This window comes from Fulmarus glacialis, unplaced genomic scaffold (assembly GCF_000690835.1).
Source record: "Fulmarus glacialis isolate BGI_N327 unplaced genomic scaffold, ASM69083v1 scaffold31102, whole genome shotgun sequence".
NCBI lineage: Eukaryota > Metazoa > Chordata > Aves > Procellariiformes > Procellariidae > Fulmarus > Fulmarus glacialis.
This window is the reverse complement of record NW_009197707.1, coordinates 1-23,093: the sequence shown is the minus strand read 5'-3', so window position 1 is coordinate 23,093 and position 23,093 is coordinate 1. Positions and strand designations below refer to the sequence as shown.

The window sequence follows — 23,093 nt, the reverse complement described above, 5'->3', positions numbered from 1 at the left end:
ATGTGTTGAATACAGTGCTTCCCAATTCACCAGCATCGCCTGAGCCTAAAATTGAATGCTAGTGAAGCAACATAGTAACAGTTAGCCAAAAAAAGTCCCCACAACATTGAATTACGTTTTATGTTTAAACAAACGTGAAGTGATACAGAACACACAAGTTGTACATTTTGACTTTAGAAACAGAACTGTAATTTGACTTTAGAAGTCCAGTTCACAACCATAGGTTCACGTCCTCACTTTCTTTCAAGAGTAAGGTAGATCCCTTCTTTCAAGGATCCTGGTGAAAGAATTTGCATTTTAAAGCAAACGCCATAGCGTTAGTATTCTATTTCATTTACATCCTTCACCAATCACATGCTAATTCAGATCAGGATCAAGAACAGTACATTAAATGTGATGAACAACCATTCCTACCTGGCAGTTATCAAAATGAACAGCCACTACAAGATTTCCACTATAGAGCTTATCTTGGAAGCTCTCTGGGACAACAGGTTCCTGTTCTGGTGGGTAAGTGTGCTTTAACCAGTCCATCCAGGAGAGACCCACAAGCGACTGAATCTTCTCCTCACTGATTCTCCGCATTTTAGCTCGGAAGTCATTCACTTCAGGATCTTGTAAGGCATCGAACTCATGGAGACCTGAAAGAATTCAAGCAAGCAGAAGGATACATACCTGCACAAACAGTGCTCATCTATTTATCAACCCACTCCCACTCAAACCTTTATTATCTTTAAGTTAAGGTTACATAAGTGGTTTTCTTCAGACATCCCATCCAAAATGGGTGCTCAAAAGTGAGTTGGATTCTACGTTGTCCTGTACATCAGTGGATTTCCAAAGTTACTTGCACAATTCCCATGCAACCTGGCATGAGAGTTTAGTTTAAACAGCAAGAACCAATGCCTCTCTTAGGTACTATTAAATGGAAAATCCAACCTCACTCTGAGTTCAAGATAGTTTGGAAAGTTTTAAGTCTCTCCTCACAAGAGAAAATGCAAAGAAAGCACAGCAAATGCATCATAAAGACCATAGAGGGGAAGAAGTGTTTGCAAACTAATTTTTTTTTAATCCCACAGAAAGATGACATCATCTTTTAATTTTGTTTAAAAGTCAAAAAAGGAGGATAGTGGGACTGTAAATAGATAAATTTTTTCTTGACTTCTCCTTGTGATTATAATCTTCTACTCAAGTCAAAATGACAGGACTGAAATTTCAACCAATCCAAGACCAGTAAAATTCCTTTTCCAAAATATGTAAAGAGAGAATACACAGTGGAGAGTCTACACAGCTGTGATTCTTCGATACTTCAGGAAGTATAGGGCCTGCAAGTGTTTCTTTCTTTCTTTTCTCCCGAACTTTGAAAGACACTGTCCAAATTACACAAAGCACTGAACACCTTTTGAGAACAAAACACTAAGTTTAGAAGCTTAGACAGGAACACATTTTTTCCACGGCTAAGGTACAGAATAGGGGCTGCATAAGGAAGGATCTTGCACGGCTATAATAAGCAAAATATTCAATCAAAGAATGTGAATCTCTCAGAATCTGTCAGAATATGTCTGAATAGTTAAACTGGCTAACCGTTTCCATTGTCAGTTTTAACAAATAGGCAGACAGCGTACTGCTGAAATCTAAACAAAACCTGCAGTCTTTATAAAAGAGCTAACAATGGTTCATTGTTTTAAAACAAGAGGTATGACCTCACACGACCCTGTCAATCTTGATTGTATAACCAAGCAGAGTAGATTTAAAAGCTGAAAATTCTGAAATAACATCAAGAACAAGTTACTGTGAAACCTTTAAAAATAGCTTTTCATTGTTTGCTGAAAATGAGTGCCACAATTGAGAGCAAAAACAAGAATCGTATTGTTAACCAACTCAGAAACCATGTATAACAAAACCATAATAATTTCAAATTCCTTCTGTGTATCCAGTTTGCTGTTAGGCTATTTATGGTAACACTTTTCAGGGATTATGCTTTCCTTCACTTATTTCCTTCACTAATAATATTATAGATTTTTCCCCCACCTAGTAAGATAAAATTTGCTCTTGATTGATGTAGTAATACAATACAGTGCCGAAATACAATACAGAACGTAGCTTTCATCAACTTTCAAATGTTTCCTCTTGAGTATTTAAATTCTTTTAAACTATATCAATATTAGTTTGAGAAAGGGAAATTCTGTTGGGGACAAAAAGAGAAGTGAAATACTTAATTTTACATTTTTCCACTGTTACCAGCCCAATTAAGACCCTCATACAAAACAAAGTTTACCCTCATTTTTAAAAAAAAAAAAAAAAAGTAAATGTAATTACCTTTGCCTATAAGCACACCTATTTTGGAATCCAACTTTTCTCCTGGATCACAATTCCTTGTCACTAATTTAAGAACAGGAAGAAAGGGTCTAACATCACAAAGTCTCCGTGTTTCATCCTCTAATTCTTCATGTACAGCAGTCTGATTCACACACGAGAACATGTAAGAGTCAATCTCCATGAGGAGATGAAAGAGTGGATAGGCATGTGCCTGCTTCCATAACAGCTGCAAAGAAAATAAATAAATAAATAGAGCAAAACAAGAAAGCGTGGACATATCTTATGACACTGAAGGTAACATTAATTTCCATTTATGTTCCCAAAAGAACGTAAGAGTAACATGTTTGCTAACTTGGTTCATTTTTATCCCTATATATCATTATATATTTACTTTGTCTTGTTTGTAGTCTCTGTCTTGATGCTATTTTTAAGCAGAAACTTGTGTGCATAAATATCCCAGGGGTAAAAAACACACAGGGACAAGTACTACGAGATGATGAGAGAAGGACAGCACCTCATCCTGATGCTTATCCTGGGATTGACCCAACACAGTCCTATTTGCAGTAAAGTTGCAGGACCACGGCTGTCACTACAGTAACTTACTGATTTTGGAGGCAGATGTTCTTTACACTGACCAGCAAACTGTCACTCTCCTCCATCCATTCCTATAGTTTCCTGTCAAAATCCTTCTCCCTCAAGACACATCTATACTTTCTTTTTCCAGTAATTATTGTAATATATGGACAACAAGTTCCCACTACGGAACTAATTCCTGAATTAAAAAATACCCTGTTGTCTGGAGAAGCTTGAAGTAAATTTATTTGTAAATTACTGGCAGGCCACTGAGACACGCAAGTCACCCACAGAACACTAAATAATGCTTTACTGAACGGAATACTTATGTAGCAGATTGCACCTTAAGTAACACCAATGTATCAAATATATCAAATCCTTAGCAGAAATCAGAATTGGAAGTAAAAAGAGTTCTCCCGACCGAAATACTATTCAGATCTTTAGCTGTAAGAATATTTTTGTCCTAATTTTAAAAGTTTACATTTTATGGATTTGTTTCTGAAGCTTATTTTGAAACAGGAATTGCAGGATCAATAATGCAATGGCAAAAACCTCTGTTGAAAAACCTCTTCTCAAACAATTGAAGCTGAACTGAACTCCTTTTGCCGAACTGAACATACCTGCACCTATTTCATAGATTTGTACAATGAATTCTGCCTTCCAGAAACGTATTCCAGTATATTTTGCCTAGCTGAACAAACGGTGAATCCAGCAGCTACCTTTGGTGTAGAGCAAAAATTCCAACTTCAAAGGTAGCAAAAGACTAAATCTATGATTGCCTCTGTTCTTCTCCAATAGCCAATTATATTGATTAAAAATCTGTACCTTCCCTCCCTTTCCCCCCCTCCTGAGTTGTCTAACTTCAATTTCCAGCTACTGGTACTTATTATATCCCTTAATGATTGTAAAATTTAAAAAGCCATGAAGTCCCTAAAACTGACTTCCACTGAAAGCAGCCATTTGCCATCACCCATAGTACTGGCCTGGTAGAATTATAAAGTCTACAGAAACAAAAACTTCTTCAGCCCTCAAAAACTGGCTATTTTTCCTCTGTTCTCTTATTTTAATCTCAACAATTTCACGTACAAGATAAACTACTTATATTTGCTCTCAAGTCCTCTATTTATGCATTCAAGGGTCCACAAATTAGAGCTTGTCACAGCAACGTGGTGGGAGCAAAGCTACTAATCCAGTATGCCGTCAAAGTCTTCATTTTTGTTTTGTTTTCAAATACAGTGATTTCCATGAAAGACTTCCGTAATGTAGGTATGATCAACACTCCTTTTCTTTGAAAAACAGCTAAGTATCAACAGAATCTGTTTATAGCATGTTAAGTTTCAATGTGTCACAACCATCAAGAAAACCAGACAGCTAGTTCAAGACCCTTATTGTTGTCACTCACACACTTGTTTTTTAAATTGTTTATCAGTTGAAATCACTATCAGCTATTCCATTACCTTACCCACCAAGTAACCTGTAGTTGCCCAGGTCACCCTTTTACTAAAACAACAATGACATTTTTCCAGTCTGAATTATTTCAAGTATTTGAGTATAGCACAAAACTTATTTCTTGGATCACTTCAATTTCTAGTGGCACCCTCATTTCTTCTGAAATACTACACGATCCATTGCATATTAAAAAAAAAATACTTCAGTGTCTAGAAAGTTTCAAATTAGGAGTACAATAAATTGTATGAAGCTACTACTGATCAAAGAAAATAATTTCTATAAAGAAGTGAATACTGTCAGACTGAATAGGAATGAAAAACAATGTACTTATTTACCAGGCAATGCAATGGAATGAGAAATCACACTTCTTCATTTTCCTTTAGAATTTTATTATGCTTAAGGAGCAGATTACTTGGTGTTGTAATTCACCTACTACCTAATTCCAAAGTAACTTGTCTAAATGCCCTCACACAGCCATTATCTGATGAAAGGTCAGTAGATTATTCTTCAGTATCTGTGATTGTTTCCTTACATGCTCCCTTCCTTAGCTTTATGTATTCCCTCACTTTTTAAGTGATGCCCTAACAAGGCACTTGTACACAACCTTTAAGAAGTGGCATATATAGTTTTTAAAGCGTCCATCTTTCGTGTCAATCAAAAGAAGAAGAAACACAATCTGTGACTTCTATATTAAAAATCAAATTAGACACAGCATCTCCTGTTTCCACACTAATCAGAGAAATGTTAAATAAACGTACAATGTATTACCACTGTGCTAAAAAAAGGTTTAGATGTAGCAATACAGTATTAACATAGAGCTATTAGAATAATCTCTGCTGAAGTGTAACCACCAGCAAGAAGTAATTTCTCTGAACCTTGCCATTTGCTCAAAAATATTCCAAACCCCCAGACGCATATACATCTTTATTAATCAATCTGCTATGCACGCACCTTCAATACATTATTTTTTATGCCTATTCAAATTCATTACTTGATTTGCCAAAAGGCACATAAAAATAAGAAACAGCACTCATTCCAAATATAAGTTAACTTTTCAGTTAATCCACCATTTGGTATTACCTGTTTAATATGAGATATGGTGGCATCTCGAGGGACATCCAGGTTGATGTAGATTCCAGTAGGCAACAGGAAGTCCACAGATATTGAGCCATCAGCACCAATCTGTGAATCCACTGCCCAGATGTCAAGGCTGTCTGTCACGGCAGGAGGCATTATGGAATCTCAATAATATCATAACCACATGGCCTTAGGAAAAAAAAAAATTCAGTATATGTAACCTTCTGTAATTAGACACACATTTTAAAGCCTTTGGAAAGTTTACATAAGCCTGCTTGTACAGCTCAGCTTGCAAGTCTGGGGTCTCAAATGCCAGTATTGCAAACACATAAGCATAGTTTTACTCATTAATTCCATTTAGTATAATAAAAGCACTTGCCTGGTAAAGCACTATTGTTGAGATGTTTATATCATTAAGACAAAGTAATAAGAGAAAAAACTAACCAATTAGAGGTTAGCTAAAACAAAGTTAGAAATTCATTTTAGATTTTCTCTAAAACTATTTACCTGCATAAAATACAATCAAAGCAAACTTCTTGGACAAAGCATGGCAATATTCAGTATGAAAACACATGATCAATTTTGTAATTTTGTTTTTGCAAATTTCCTATGAGTTGTCCACAAATGTGGCCGAAGTGACATATTCAACTTGAAAGTCTATATTAATAGCAGGAAAATCATCTTCAACACTATTAGAAAGTGACATTTTCCTCTAAAGACATTTATCTCCGTTTACTCTCACCCTTAAAGAAACATCATCTCCTATGAATTCAAGCCACTGTGTAAACTACATCCACTGCAGGGTAGGGGGAAACCCTGTGTGTGAATTACTTCAACTCAGTACACCGGCTTCTTTATTACTTGTCCTTCATATTTCGAGACATTTTTATTTACTCTTAATGCTACCACTAGTTTTTCTGACATTCCAAGCCTTATCTTTTGATTAGCACTCTCTATAGATGTGTTTTGCCTTCAATCACTATTCACTGAAGTATTTACCTTGCTCTTTATCCAGACAATGCTCTTCAGCTGACAAAGGGATGGGAAGTGCTGCAAAAGGCTATTGTAAAGCACTTCTCCAATAAAGACAAGTTACCCCTACATCTTTCTAATTCTTGTTGGACATCGCGAGATGTGGGAAATCACCATTTGTAAAAAATAAGCAACTCCAAAAAAAAGTGCAACTCCACTACTATTACAGCTTTCCACTACTTTTATCACTCCTTCCCTTCTCTTCTAGATCCCTTCCCTGCTCTGAAATCAGGCCTGTTCTGCTTAACTGAAGGTATTTCCCCTACCTACAGCACCAGCAGAAAAAGCAGGATTTAACCAATACACTGGGCTGCTGTTCTTTACATATTGCAGAGTAAGTTCAAACAACCTCATCAGCAAATGGAAAAAAAAAAAAAAAAAAAATGTAGCACAACAGCCTTCTGAAATCCAGTCACCACTGCTGACTACATTGCTAAAAAGCCTGTTTGACACACAATATTTTCCCCTTTGATAAGACACTAGGCAAAATGCATTATCAAAAGGTAATCCTTTCTACAGGTGCTAAACCTACAAAGGTATACCTAGATACAGTACAAGATTGCTTAAATTGGTCATGCCATTGAATTACAGATACTTATCATGCTGTGCAAACATTCCAAATGTATATGCATTTATGAATACAGCTTGTCAATCCCAAAGCACTTTATTGCTATTTTTCCCTGAAAACAAGCAACCAGGAAATCTTTTTATAACGCATTACAGTTGAACCCGCCACAAAACTCCAGGAGACCAGCTACATCATAACAAAGGTGTTTCGCTCCCCTCCCTCTCCAGCTTATCTTTTTTCTTTATAGAACAGCTTAGTTTGTTAAAAGTCACACCACCAGCTACTAAATCCAGACTTTATGATATGCAGGAGTTAATGCTTCATTTATAGCGAGTTAAATTTGTCTGATATTCCTATTTCAGAAATTCAACTCTTTAAAATTGGCAGGCTTTTAAACCAAACAATTCATTGTCATATGCATCATCGTCCTTAACTGACAACAGAAATACAAGTAGTACTTCAGAAAGTCTCTTTGTAATCCCTTGCTTTATACAGACAGCTTGCAATGAAATAAATAAGTAAGCAAGCAAGCATAGGGGAATGCTGAATGTGCCTACAATGGCTAATAGAATATGCCAGCAGCACAAAAATCAACTACTACAGAAGCTTAATTTTTTATTGACAAACAAGCTATTAATATTTTGTACATATTACGAAGGGCTGTTCAGTGCTAACTTTTACTGATCATCACTGTTAAACAAATAGTACCATTTAAATCATCACTAAAATATTCACAGTCCACCCCTGCCTCATTCCTTAGTATTGGTTTCTATCCCTCCAGCCACCATAAATATATAAATGGCTCATCTAACATTTGGAAAAATTCAGGAGATTAAAATCTCCAACAGAGAAAGGGGGTTCGCTAGAAAGAACTGAAGTCTCCTAACGCTTACCAGTCACCAGTGGAACGGCAAGTCCAAAACCTGCATGGAGCCCAGGTAAATACTGAGAAAGCAGCTATTTGGTACCACAGCTGTGCTACTATCAGCTTACCAGTTCAAAGCTGCCTTAGATACAAGACAACACGCTTAAGCCTCACCTGTAACTGCCATGTAAATATACTGAATAATGAGGACCGAGTAATTTCAAAACCTTTCCATTCAGCCTTCGCAAAGTTGTGAGGACCCACGCAAGCACAGCTGCTGCCAACATATCTTGTTATCACACTAAATACATGGATCACGTAATATTTTGCTTGTACTAGATAAAAATACAGCAGAATTTTCATTAACTGCAAACAAAAAACCCTCTAACTTTCAGAAAGCATAAATACTTAAGGAAAATATTTTTCCTCATTAGAAGCAACAATTAGGGAGCTCCTATCATCACCATTATCAAATAACAGTTTATCATCATCACGTCCTCATTGCCCAAATAAATCCACTATACTGCATCAGATTGAATCAAAACAAAAAAAACTGGGGGGTGGGGTTGTAGGCCTGATGACAATAAACAAATCAGGTATGAAAATATTTTATCTTAATTACCAGATCTTTACAAATCCATCCCTTCATTCATCAATGAGTTTGCATGGTGCATGATCTCTTAAATTGTCTAAAGGAAAGAAATAAAATTTAAGCCCACCATGCAACACAGACTACACTATTAGAATAACACAGCATCTACCCAGAAAATCTTGAGAAAATGCATAGTTCCTCATTACCAATCAGTATATCTTTAACAATATACTATTTAAGTGGGATATTACTTCTTTTGTCCCATCCAGCTACTTCTACCGATAAAATCTTGGCTGCAATTTTGTTGTAACTGAAATAGCAGACATAGAAATATCATTTGAATTATGTAAAACTAAAGATTTTTCATACTTGGATGCACACACAGTCTATTTTCACTTATCTTCTGTGGTCATCATGGTAAAATAAAGTGGTATCGCCATTATAAAGCATTACTTTAACAGGTACAGCAGCAAGGAAAACATTAATCTGTTGTATGTAGTTATGTCCTGGTTTCGGCTGGGATGGAGTTGATTTTCTTTCTATTAACTGGTATAGTGCTGTGTTTTGGATGAGAATAATGTTAATAACATACTGATGTTTTAGTTGTTGCTAAGTAATGTTTACGCTAGTCAAGGACTTTTCATCTTCCCGTGCCCTGCCAGGTGCGCAGGGGGCTGGGAGGGAGCATGGCCAGGACAGCTGGCCCAGCTGGCCAATGGGGTATTCCATACCATATGACGTCATGCTCAGCACATAAGGCTGGGCAAAGAAAAAGGATGGCGTTTGTCTTCCCAAGTAACCGTTACACGTGATGGAGCCTTGCTTTCCTGGAGATGGCTGAACACCTGCCTGCCCATGAGTAGCAGTGAATGAATTCCTTGTTTTGCTTTGCTTGTGTGCGCGGCTTTTGCTTTCCCTATTAAACTGTCTTTAGCTCAACCCACGAGTTTTCTCACTTTTACCCTTCTGATTCTCTCCCCCCTCCCACCCGAGGGGAGGGAGCAAGCGGCTGCGTGGTGCTCAGTGGCTGGCTTGGGTTAAACCACGACAATTTATTTCGTTCGTAATTTCTATTTTAATTCAGCATAAGATCTTCTCTATTGTCAGCTTGTTTCGGATGTTTTTCCACATTTGCAATAGTTGAAACCACTTCAGTGCATCAACAAGAGTTTAAAATGTTCAAAGAAGCAAGACTTTAAAATGCTGCTACGTACCCTATAACCTAGACACCACAATGCACAGAGTTATAAAGTTCTTGTAAGATACTTGTTTATAATTACGGACTTCCAACACAGACAACAGAATCTTTTAAAATCCCATTTACATTTTCAATTAAAAAGAGAAGAGCAATCATCATGCCAACCTGAACATGCTAGGAAGCTATTCTTGCTTTCAGGCACTTACTTAATATTTCCTTCCTCAAGGAAACAGGTTAGTGTCTTTCACAGTCAGCACCCAGTTTCCACCAGTAGCTGACATCACAGGGGTCAAGAAAGAACACGTATTTATACTGAGAATAACACTGATTGCCAACATAAGACGGCTGTGAGAATGAGTCACGGGCCAAACTGTAAAATGTGTGGTGGCACTAGTGACTGACTAACAATATCACATCTAGTAACTGAAACAAAGGCAGAAAGCCATCTGGATTGGAAGCAGTAACACAAGAGACATTTTAAACAACTTCCAGCTAAAGGAAAAAACCAACAATCAAAATAATAATAAAAAGCTATTTCAGGCTGTTAACCTCATAGCTATTCTTGCCTACTGTCACGGTAAAAACAACTTCTCATACAAAAGAAGGAAGTAATTAAAACAGTACTTAATCTTGGCTACTCAAGTATCTAATCAATGATTATTTGAATTTAATAGCAGTAAAGCCCAATACTAAATGCTTTTTTTACGTCACAGGTACGTAGTATTGATAGACCACATACAAACCTTCCCATGTAAAATGTAAATTCGCTCTAAACTTTGACTTACACATTTCAGATTCGTGTGTGTGTATATGTGTATATGTGTGTGTATATGTACATACGTATACACACACACTCTTAATTTCAAAACTGCTCAATTTGTATTTTAATAGACCAATAGTTCTGAAAGAGCTGCTTAGACTAATGGAAAGAAATGGAACACAGATTAGTAGAACATCTGCAGAATGAGAAAAAGAGAAAGAAAATTTAACACTCATCTTTGCATTTACTTATTTAATGTACAGAAACAAGAAGCCCTACCACAAGGTTTCTCAAACTAAGACAACTGCCTGCAATTTTTCTATCTATAAATCTGTACATCTGGTATGTGCACCACGCATTAAGACTGAAGTAGAACAACTATCACTACAGGCCATCAACATCTAGATTGTGAGCCTCCACACTGTGCCATAATATAGTTCTCATAATAGACTCCAAGTAAACCTGTGCAATACAGTGCCATGCTCACTGATAACTCGAGGGAAATACCTGCATCCGCCCTTTTGCTCCCCAGTTCTGTTCCCCTGCCTTGCACCCGCTTCAGCACACGTAAAGTCTCCTCATGAACCGTTTCAGCTTATCATCCAGGCGGAATCAATGAGTAATTTTCTTTCACATTATCTAGTTGAATCAAGCCACAGAAGGATCGAAAGAGTGCCAGAGCCTCTGAAAGGAGAAGAATGGAAGCAGGATCTTCTCATTTCATCAGCAGCAAGCCTCCAGACTGTGTCATACCGCTTCAGGTAACTATGGCCTCAAGATGCAGTTTTACAACTGGCTAAAACTGATAGAAGATCATACTGCCCTTCCTGTCAGCAAGATCAGAGCACTGATCCAACTGGGATTTTAGGTATTTCTTTTCTTCAAAAAGTTAGTTTTCAGTCAAAACAGCTTTCTAAGCAGGCACACTGCATGAACACAGAAAGAAGGTGGTGGTAACACTTAGCTGGGAACAGGGCAGGACCATCCCTTCTGACAGCAGCCCAGATTTTGAGCAATTTAAGCAACACAGGAAAAAACACTTTCATTTGCTTTCAACAGGGAGAAAGAATTCCCAAATAAAAGACAATTAAAATTCTAAATGCCTAAAGCAAAATGAATACTCCACATGAACACAGTTCCAGCTAGGTAAAAGGGGAGGGAGTAATTTAGTGAACCATACAGTAAGTTACGTAGATTTTCATCACTGATGTCTTCCATAAACGTTCACTTGTCTTGACACTGCTTCACCAACAGACCAGACTGTCTGTTGGTGACTGCCTGTTTCACCATAGAAGCAATTAAGCTATTTTTTTTCTTCATTACAGATTCCTGCAGAGGGTGAGAATTTCCTCTGTGAAATCAATGTGAAAGTTACAGAATTTAATTTTCTGTCTTTCCTCTGTATTGTGACCTTGATCACAAGATAATCAGACATTTTAAGCAGGAGAGACCAGCCAACGGACCACAGTCCCTGAACGGCTATTGAGAACAGCTATGTGTTCCCAGGCACAGGGTTCTTCATTGTTGTTCTTGTTTTGTTGTGGGGTTTGTGTGTGGGTGTTTAGTTTTGTTTTTTAAAGGACTTGCCATCTCTAGGCAGACAGAAGAATTTGCTCTAGTGCTAACAGCCTTATTCCAGAAGCCAAGGGACCGTGTAGCTTCCTCCCACCCCCCAACAAAAGTGTATCTCATCATCTTCAGTGGTCACCAAAGAGACCACTAGGGAAGGAAAACAAACAAACAAACAAAAAGGGCTACCACAAGCACACTGCTTCTTCATTGATTCCTAAAAGGGTTTCAGGAAAGACGACAGTCAAAAATTAAGCTACATTTTTTTCTGTGAATTGCAGCCCACTCACTTTTTTTCTCTAACCAAAACATGGAACTAGAACTATGCGTGCCTGAGCTATACAGTCCAGATACAAAAGCAGTCTGTAAAAACAATGTAGGCAACACTTCCAGCAAGTGTCAGTCACCAGCAGAACCACTGGAACATTACACGATATCAATTAACAAAACCCAGGCATTCAGAACATCCTCAAGAGTTACAAGACTTATCATTGAGACTAATGGATCAGTGGTCCGAAGCTGTGGTTACAAGTTGGGGTTTTGTTCCCTTACTAAGCCATCTACTCAGAAGCTAATCCCGTTTTGCTCAGAAGGGAGGCAAGACCAGTTTGTGGCAAACTCGGTTGCATCACAATTACTTCAGGACAAGACAGCACTGAGAGCCCAGGACCACCCAGCTGCAAACGCTTCACTCCACTGCTGTAAGAGTCGGTGAACTCAGTTTTACCTGCGTCGAGTAGTTAACTTGCTTATGTAAAGGAATTAAATCCAGGAGGTGCAAATATCTGACATAAAACAGTGCCGACCAAGAAGATATGAAGGACAAAGAAAAGTGCAGGAGAGATTTCATAAGGTTATCGTGAAATTAAGAGCTGAACAAGAGCATGCTTAGAGAGACCAAGCCTGAGTGAAGGCGCTGCAAAAAATCAGACATGAACTAACAATGCAATGAACTTTCCTTTGAAAATAATTTATCATATCAGCAAAAGACCTAGACATTAAAAAGTAGTCACAAATCCACATGGATTGTTAACAACACCCAGTATTAATCTGTGTCAGGTAAGTTCTTCTAAAACCAACATTTTGAATAATGCACCAATTATGAAATTTCACACTATGTCATTAACTTAGAAATTCTCCTTTACTTGTGAAGTCACCACAAATCCCCTAACACTCATCCTTTGAGGTGTATTTTTCTGTTATTAAAAGAACACCAATGTAAAATCCAATGCAATATTCAATCTATTATCTTGAAGCATAATCAAAAAGAATACTAACAAAAGACAAGTACGAGAAGCTGCAAGGAAGCTGGTAAATATAAACACCCACATAACACAGCATTAGAGGAAAATTCTGATGCCGTGTTATCTCTCATAGCATTTATTCTTCTGGGCTGCCTCATAGCACCAAGAAAATCCAGTCTTCAGACAATTCTTTAGAAGGATATTGTACATCTGAAATGATGTCACCTATCCCTGAAACGTGGTCACAGTTCTCTCAGGATGAAATAAGTACACTATCCCAAATAAATGGCAAAAAGTTTGGGGGGAGGAGAAAAGAAATCACTTGTGTATGAAAAAGTCGGTCTCCTTAAGAAATAAGGAAACCTCTTTCAAACAAGGGCACATTTTAAGGGCACATAAGTATCTACAGCTGTTTGGGGTAAATACAAACCTGGATTTATTTTTCTTTTCACTAAAAACATTAATATTTACATACAGGACAAATATCAGAAACTAGCTTGTTTTGATTACACAAAAGCTAAGAGCACTCTGCTTATCCAGATTTTTGCTTTATATAAGAAGTTATTACAACTGTTTAGCACCACATTCAAGATGACCATCACTGTGATCAATACAGCTTTTTATCTACTGCTTGCTCTGTCATGTGGCAGTCAAGGGGCTAAAAAAAGTCTTGCAGCACTGAAAGCAGTTGAAAAGGGCCACCCTATCCAGACACACAAGAACAGTGTTTAAACAATATCTTACTGTCCAGAACAGACTGGATGACAATCTGACCACAGTAATTTTCTAGGAAACAGCAGCAGCATATCACATAGTCTAAGTAGGAGAAACACTACGCACTTACACAATATAATCATTGTAATCGTTTTTCTAACTACGTAAACATCTAGTACTATAAAAAGATGAGCAAGCTATAAAGGAAATATTTGAGAACAAATAAGGGAAAAGAATCTAGCAGCAAAGATGGAAAAGGAGTCAGAATATGCAGGAAAGTTTATGTCCTACAAAACTTATGAGGCTTTTAAAAAAAAATATCAAAGGAAAAATTCCTCCTTCTTTATATTTGAAAGAATTCCGATTTCTTCTGAAGACTCTGAAGTCAAATATATACATTAGATCAGTGTGCCAGTTTATGGCTCTGTAGAACAACATTCTCTTCTACTCCTAAAGTTATAACAAATTCACAGCTGCTGCCACAGCCTATAAGCTTACAGGTCCAAGACGACTGTTCTGCAGTCAACACACTGGCAGCAGTTTCAGAGTGTTGCATGGGACTCCCATTTTGCTGACTTCCGCTGTATTTATACTGACTATAACAGGATCACCTCAGACACTAGCTTGACTCTCATAAGCCACTTTGTTTCCTGCGTGCAGTTTCACCTTATCTGTAGCTCACTTTGAGGGCAGTCTACAGTCAGAAGCAGCGCTGTTATGCTTTTCCCCTTTCTTTGCTGTCCCCCACCTCCCTAGCCACACAATGGAAAAACAATACAAACAAACATTACTAGTTTTCCATCAACTCAGGGAACAACCTGCCTCACCCTGTGACAAGCAGGCACCATATCTGAAGCAAGGGTGGGGTGAGAACACTGTCGTTACCCTCCAGCAGTAGTCACAGAGATGAAGTTAGGTGTAACATGGAATTGCAACCTAGGTTTTGTTTAAAGGTTTAATGTGACGGGAGAAAGCACCTATGCTAAGCAACGCATGTACTACTAAGAACTGCATTTTCTGTTAGACCTCACAGTTCACACAGGATCAATAGTGACCCTCTTTTAAAGATGGGATCTAATGCATCGACAAAGTTTATTCTGTATGCTATTTCATACCATGCCAATGAAATCCCTGTTTTGCCCTGAAGAGTGAACCCACTCAAGGTTCTGGCCTTGTACAACCGCATAGGTGAATTTCAATCTAAACTGCTTACCAATTTAAAAAGTAAATATAAACAACTTGATTATAAATACAAATGCCTAAATCAGCAAAGCTAAGATTTTTCCACTCCAGGAATGTCATGGTTATCTATCTACAATAGCAAAGATTTTAAGAATTCAAGACATCTACTGTGTAGCCTGGGAAGTTATTTTTAAAGATCATGTGGTACTATAAATATTTCCCAGCAGTTTAGTTCAACTGCCACGTGAGCTGGCCCTGTGGAATGGAAAATTAAGTGTCCATTTAGTCAGGATTCCTCCAAAAATCAGAATAAAAATACCACCAGTTTTCTAAAAATATCTATGTACAGAAAACATGAAAGGCCTTATTTAAATGCCATTCCCGCACACTGCTCAGACTGGTAGCAAGAGTGGTCTCTCAGCTATTCAAATCTAGATTCTCTCATTCTCCTCATGAAATATAACTAATTTTCTGCAAACAAAGAGAATTTAATTAGCTTTTTTAACAGTCCCTAATTATTTTGCCTGTTCATCTTCTGTAGCTTTATTCCTCTACTGTACCCACAGCATTATGCACGAAATTTTAAAAACTGAAGCCAGGATTTTAAAACCACAATGGATGGAGTTTCTACTTTGGTATTAATGCCTCTAAAAGTGGCCCAGTTTTCAAGAAGTGCTGAGCACCTGAATTTGCAATTGACTTCAACAGGACTTAGAGATATGAAAAAAAAATGCAAACCTGTTAACTGATTTCAAATTAAAATTTAATCTAATTTTAAGCAACTTGATTTGAACAGATGGTTAGATTAGATTACCTCTGGTCATCCCTTCTTATGGAAATTATTCTATGATTCAGTGAAAGTGTAATTTTAAAACTAGCTGTAAATGAAATTACTCTCTTCAAAAAATCTTTCCTGCAAAACAAGTCTACAGGTAGACAACAACACTATTAAAATGGTATTCCAGACTCAGAAGACTTATCAGAACTGGTTTGAACAATGAAGATAGGAGGAAATTCTTACTCCTCATTACTTTATACTCAGGCAAGTAAACACATTTCCTCCTCCCTCCAAAGATTATTCATGATGAACCAAACAAATGAATAAAACTGAAGTCCCAGGCTGCTGATAGACTTCAGACAATTCATAGGCAGCACATCATTTATAATGAACACAAAAGTAACATAACTATCCTTTGCTCTATCTTGAAATCACTATATAGATACATTAAATATATTTTTTTTTTTTTTTTAAAAAGAAGCAGTTTCAGGCCATCTTTTTGTATTGCACAGTTAAGTGAGTTGCAGGACAAAGAAAAACTCCTTTTGCATTTAAATGCCACTGTCTGAAATTGTCTTCAGAAGCATTTGATCACTTGATCACACTGAAGCTGGGGCCACTATAAGAAAACATCCCCCTTCAGCTCACTGGAATCCAGTTCTGCATGGTCAAGATGGGAGGGAAATAGAAGAAAACAGCAGATTAGGAAAGCACTGGCATAAGTAACAGTTAATTTGACACCTTGACCAACAGAGCCAGGGAGACAAGAAGGAGAAAAGCTCAAATGAAGTAAAAAGCCCAGTCAAATAATTCAGCGTTATATGTCAATTGGGCTGTGAGAACATACCTGGTACATTCACCTTTAGGAAAATCTGTAAACAGCTCTCTTAGAGATTTTAGTAAGTTTTAAATAGCAGCAGACAGAATGGGACCTGACATGAAGACCAATGCATTCTGTATAGCATGCTCCAGGACAGTAAGATGAGACTAAAGATTTGGGAGAAGATTAGACCTGGTTAATTCACAACCTAGATAATTCACTTTTGATAATCCAGATCACTGTAGATATTTTATGTACTAGGGGAAGGTTAGTATGAAATGTTAGGATATGTTGAGTTCTAATATTAAAAAAAGATTCTACTAAACATTTAAATCATGGGATGCTCACATGGATATTTAATTAAAAAAAAATAACCCAGGTTAACAAAAAAAGGTGAACGGAGCTAGCACAAGAGAAGAAAGAAGACTGGACAGTCAGACTGAAGGGGAAAGGAGGAGAAACAGCAGAACCTTAACCCAGAACAAAGATGTCATTTTAACACAGATGACTCAGACAGTTTCCTACAAAACTGCCTAACTGCTTGTGCCCGCAAAGTGAAGGTGTAAACAGAAGTAAGATGAGTAGTGGAGGAAGAGTGACACTTTCTTCCAGCCCCAGGGCTGGCTTGCCACTTTACAGTTCTTAAGCTCATTTTAAAAAATGTAGGTAAAACTACAGCCTAAAGGTCTGGCTTTATAACAGCCCAAGCTATCATTCAAAAGACTATGTAATGTGTCTGCCATGAATCTGAAAAGATGCATTAATAATCTGGCGTTGTATTTTTATTGATTTGTTGTACTACATAAACTATAGGGTCCCCATTCCCCCATTGCTATACAAGAATTGTACAAGAATTCTTAATAGTCTAACAAACTAGGAAATATTAAATCAGTACTAGCTCTGCTCTCTGATATTTTCTTGCCTGTTCTACCACTCAGAGTAATTACTTATTCCACTGTAAACAGGGAGGAAAGGAGGAGTAAACATTTCACTTACAAGACATTTAAATACATAAATGGTTAATATTTCCTCTCCTTTTGAATTGTACAAATGGACCTAGACCATCAAATTTTACCAGCAGCCAAGTGCTTCCTTCAGCAATTAAAATGTTACGTCTCTAAATTATGAGCTAGATGACTTTCTACTATAAAAAAAGTTAAGACCAGAAATTGAGGTTTTGCTATATATAGATACCTCTTCACACAGGGACTAAAAGATTCACTTTTCAATTATTTCTGATATTTCAATCAAAACCTCTAGGAAAGAGGGTTATTCTCCAGCAGACAGATTGTATGCATCTAGAAAGAGAGGTAAAAAAGTGAAATAATTAAACACAGTGGAAAATTAATTAGGAGTTAAATTTTCTCCTAAAAGGAGGGCACACAGGCCAAAACAACAGAGCTATCACATAAGCAGACTGTGCTTAAGTCTCACACACAGAGATGCCATGGACACTAAAAGTTAGAAATATGTCCTTTAAGGAAGAAAAAAAAAATTTACATGCTTCATCAGACTACACATTCTTCCTGATCGGGTCAGTTTCTTACAAAGAGCAATCTGGTCTGGATCTGTGCAGTTAGTTTTCTTCCAACAACAGCTTCAACGTCACCCACTACACAGATTCAGAGGTGGCTGTTCACAGCCCTTTGTTATATGAACAGGACTGTTCAATGCTGAACAAGCACTGAAAGAAATTCAACATTCTAATGCAAATATTTAGATGTATTTTATGCATCTTTTTCATGACACTTATTTATAAAGACAACTTGAAATATAATGCCATTTGGTAGAAAAGAATAATCCTAAAAATCGCACACAATCAATACTTTTGTCATGAAGCTAATGGTAATAAAGCCAAAAGTAGTCCTGGCCATTCATCATAAGAACCTAAAATAATTAAGATTATCTAAGAATTACAGACTAATTTAGGTTGGAAGGGACCTCTGAGAGTCATCTGGTCCCAAGATTAGTTTCAACACTGAAGTTAAAGCATGTTGCTTAGGAGTTTGCACAGTTAATTTTGAATTGGATGGAGGCTCCTCAGTCTCCATGAGCAATCTGCTCCAATGCTTAACCACCCTCACAGTGGAATTTTTTTCCTTATGTTCAACGGGAATTTCTTTTGTTGCAACTTGTGCATTCTGCCACTTGCATTTCCCTCCACCCCTCAGCCATCTGGCCACATCTCTACAGTCCTCCTTCAGGCCGTCGAAAACTCTAGTAAAGATCTTTCTCTCCTTGTCTTCTCCAAACAAAGGTCATGCACACCCCCCACCTGCTGCAGCCCCCTAATCACCTCAGCAGCAGCCCTCCGCTGGACTCTCTCCAGTTTGTGAGCATCTCTCTTCTTCCTGAGGGCCCAGAACGGGAGACGGTGTTCTGGATGCAGCTTCAGAGGTGCTGAGTGGAGGGTAACAATCGTTCCCCTTCACTGGCTGCCTGCACTGCTGCCGAGGCAGCCCGGCGTGCGCTTAGTCTTCACGGCCGCAAGGGCGCATTGCTGACTCACACTCAACCTACTGACTCCCAGAAAAGCTGCTACCTTTAGAGCCTTTAGCAGCCTGACTGGTGCATGGGGTTACTTTCCCTAGCTGAGAGATTTGGCATCTGCTTTTAAGACTTCAAGAGAACTTCACCTGGCTTTTTATCTGTGAATAGACACTACTCAGACTTTATTTTAATGTTTTTAGTACTTTAATGAAGGATTCCAACTGCAAAATACTTTGTGATGAGTGAAACCTGTACAAGCATATGCAAATGTCCAAATTAAAACAAATGAACAAAAAGGGTTCAAAAATATTTCCCCAAAAAGTACAAATTAGAACCAATTTTAGGTTATAACATCTGAATTCTCTAAGTCCCTTTAAAAAAAAAAAGGGGGGAGGACAGGGGATGGGAAACACAAGTTTACTAGCTACTAAACACAAGAGCAAGTTTTGTACCTGGCATAAGCCTGTATACAACGACTTAAAATGACTAAAGCTGTCTCCAGGGGACTTTTTTTATTTCATTTGTTTGGAGAGCTCAGTTTCAACTTTATTGCCCGTCTGTTTCGGTAACTTGATTACTGGAGTCAAGAATTAACTTGTCAAAATAAGTGTGCAAGCAGCAAATAGGTATTATTTTATTTGGACATTGTGACAGCTGCCTGTATTTCTACTGTGTTGTCTAGTAAGTTAGTAAAAGACAAATAACTTCATACAACACAGTTTCTGAAAACCTTAGAGGTCAGAATTCAAGTACCAGGTGCTACAAGAACCTTTCGCGAGTGTGTTTACTGGCCACTTGACACATGGCCTAGACCAGGAACTGATACAAATTTATAGGTGCTGACTTAAAATTGTAGCAATTGCTTCAAATACTTAGAAAAAGGGAACTAACACACACATCAACCTCTTTAAATCCCTGTTTAATTGAAATTTTATAATAATTTATTTCCTGCCTTAAAAAAAAAAAAAATTATCAATCCAGATGTGTTATTCTGCCAGTTAAAAACGCTTTGGAAAAAATACCAAGTAGGAAAAATTTAGCTTGTCTGACTAGGTTTCACATTTTTCTACCCAAATTATGACACCATGTACACATCCCTTTTTAAAGAAGAAGCTAAGAAGAGTCATTTCCTCTTGACAATAAAGCAATATGTCAAAATATTCTTTTTGTAAACTAAAACCATTTTCCACCCCCTTTCAGTCCTAATGACCAGACATTTTTCATTCCTAACTATGCATTCCAAAGACTCCTGCAGAATTACATTCACATAGCATGAGTAAAATCTGCATCACACAGAAAATTATGCAGATTTCTCTACAAGAAATATCTTTAAACATCTTACAATTCGATGCAAACAAGGTGACAGAAAAATGATTACATTTCCCACCTCAAGCAAGTGAAGCATACAGAAATTAAGAATTATACTGTATCAGTATATAAATGTTTAGGTATCTAGTACCAAAAGGTGCAATCCACAGTCCCTGATTTAGGTAGCTAAGCTTCTTATATCATAAATGAGACACACACGTCTCAGCCTAGAATTCACAAAAGCTAGACGTTAACTAGAAACAGTGAAGAAAAGACATACCTGAGATCCATAAATTAAAGACTTATGCTAGTTTGATGGATGATGGAACTGCAATACAAGACAAATATTAAAATACAGACAACAAAAATATCAAAGTCACACAGAAAGTGCCAGGAGTGGAAAGTTACAACCAAAAAACCAACTATATTTTCAAATTCCATGGAAGATACAGGCAGGCTTTAACTTTTGCCAGCAAATCGGGGGTTATATGTAATTACATCTACACTAGGCCACTTCCTGCTCAAAACCATACCCAGAATACACAGGAGCCAAGAGAAGTCCGAAGCCCATCTAAATTTCATAAGATACAATTGCTTCCAAGATGGGAGATGCTTCATTAAGAGTCCAAAAGAGTGTCCATTACCAGCTGATCAACTGAAATGACCACAGAGTCACCGATTTTTTTTTTTAATGCAACTCTAACAAAGTTAAATACAGTAATATCTTAATAACCATGCTATTGACTTTACAAGCAAAAAAAAAAAAAAAGACAAACGAAACAAAAAACACCAACTGAAAACTGTAATACTTACTCCAGAGAACCTGTTCCTTTTTCAGTCTGACTGTGTAGAGCAGATACTTTCATTAAACATCGTTTTCTTACTATTACCCTTGTTTTCTCAGAAGGTTCCACAAGATGACCTAAATGTGACCTAAAAAAGCAAAACACAACATAATGTAAATAACCAAATGAGAAAATCAGCAATTTACAGTTGGTTTAATAGCTCCATAAACTTTTTGTGCAGAAATATCTAATTAACCACACATTTTCATTCTCTTCGAATACTACAGTACCATATTCACATTACACAATCTAACAATTAAATGCATGTCAAATTCTCAAACGCTAGGTTACCAGAAAGAAAAAAAAAGGAAAAAATATGTAGATGCCACGATTTATTCTAACAATGTAAGTATCATAATCATGAATTACATAGTCAAAAACATTTCTTAGCTGCTACAAGTATTTTTAAATTTTTGTACACTCAGTTTGGATCAGATCAACAGACATCCATTGCAATTAAACAGGAAGGGAAATAAGAGTTGCTTTCACTCTCCTAACTACATCTTCTCTTTTTCACTTGGCTGTAAGCTGGTTTTTGTTTTGTTTTAAAAGAGTGTAATGTCATCTGTAGTTCTATTGTGGAGAATTTGAGTTGATGACACAAGCGATCCCATCTTCCTATTCATATTTCAACTTGTGAAACAGCAGGAGAAAGATTCAATAGATCTCCTCTTACCAACATCCTGCAGATGTACAAGACAAAGTATCTCCACGGAGCCAAGACATCATCTCCATTTAGCTCTACCTTGCAAACCAGGCTCTCAAAGTGAAATAAACAAAAAATATTTAAAACCCCCTTGAGAACAGAGCAGTGCTATCAGTTTGCACTGATATTATCTACAGGTTTGTAGGCCAAGCCACAAAACACAAGGCACGTAACTACACTCCTCTTACCATAAACAATTCTTTTTCTAAACCACACTAAGTAGTCCACACTGTGCTTGTAGGAACTCAACACAGCACAGTGATCAGGAATGAGGGCTGTCATCCCCTCTGTCCCAAGCAGAGCAGAACCTCTCTAGCAATCAGCCTGTAGAGCACTGTGAAGCAACTTCGATTTCTTCAGTGGCTTTGAGGGAAAAATAGTTGCTGCCGCATCTGCTTAAGTCTGAAAAAAATAAGTTACTGCTCCATGCACAACCTTTTGAAAACAACCTATGGTGCATAAAGGTATGAACTAGTCCAGAAACGTCTCATGATTAAAGCCTAGGAGCCTACAGCAGGCAACACCCAAAAAGGAAGACTAGAGAAAAATGAAGGCAGCCTTACACGATTTAAAAATTGCAGGGACAAAGGAACAGTGTGAATCTCTTACAATCAACGCTAATGTACCAGTCTGACATTAATGTTTTACACACATGTCAGTATTTGTGTTTATGGAGTCAGAAAAATCAGAATCAAAAGCTAGTGGCCAGAAGGCAGGACCTTGGGAGGGGGCATGAAATGCATCATACTATAGATACAAGATAAATAGTAATTACTTCCAGAACTTCCACCTGAGGAAGCAATCTTTTCATGATCTGTGGCCCCTCAAAGGGAGGGATACAGTGTATGTCTGAAGTACCATACCCCAGGGCAGAAGCAGGATGTTATTTTAACTAAAAATTGGATATCCCGACCTTCTAGAGGTCTACTGGCTAACTAGTCATGTGATGACAAATCAGATGGTGGGAGCCTAACACACCATTCTAAATTCATAGAATCATAGAATAGTTT

The 23,093-nt window shown here is 37.4% G+C and overlaps 1 protein-coding gene across 1 annotated transcript in view; it reads right to left on the bottom strand.

The window, feature by feature from the left end:
• PIK3CB (phosphatidylinositol-4,5-bisphosphate 3-kinase, catalytic subunit beta) overlaps positions 1-21,466 on the bottom strand; it is a 60,832-nt gene extending 39,366 nt beyond the window's left edge. Inside the window, exons 1-4 of the mRNA XM_009572650.1 lie at positions 21,346-21,466; positions 5,416-5,601; positions 2,314-2,539; positions 415-638 (exon numbers count right to left, since the gene is read on the bottom strand). Coding sequence (XP_009570945.1) covers positions 415-638; positions 2,314-2,539; positions 5,416-5,568 — 603 coding nt within the window. The 5' untranslated portion in view covers positions 5,569-5,601; positions 21,346-21,466. The remainder of the gene's footprint in view (positions 1-414; positions 639-2,313; positions 2,540-5,415; positions 5,602-21,345) is intronic.
• Between the last annotated feature and the right edge of the window lie 1,627 nt (positions 21,467-23,093).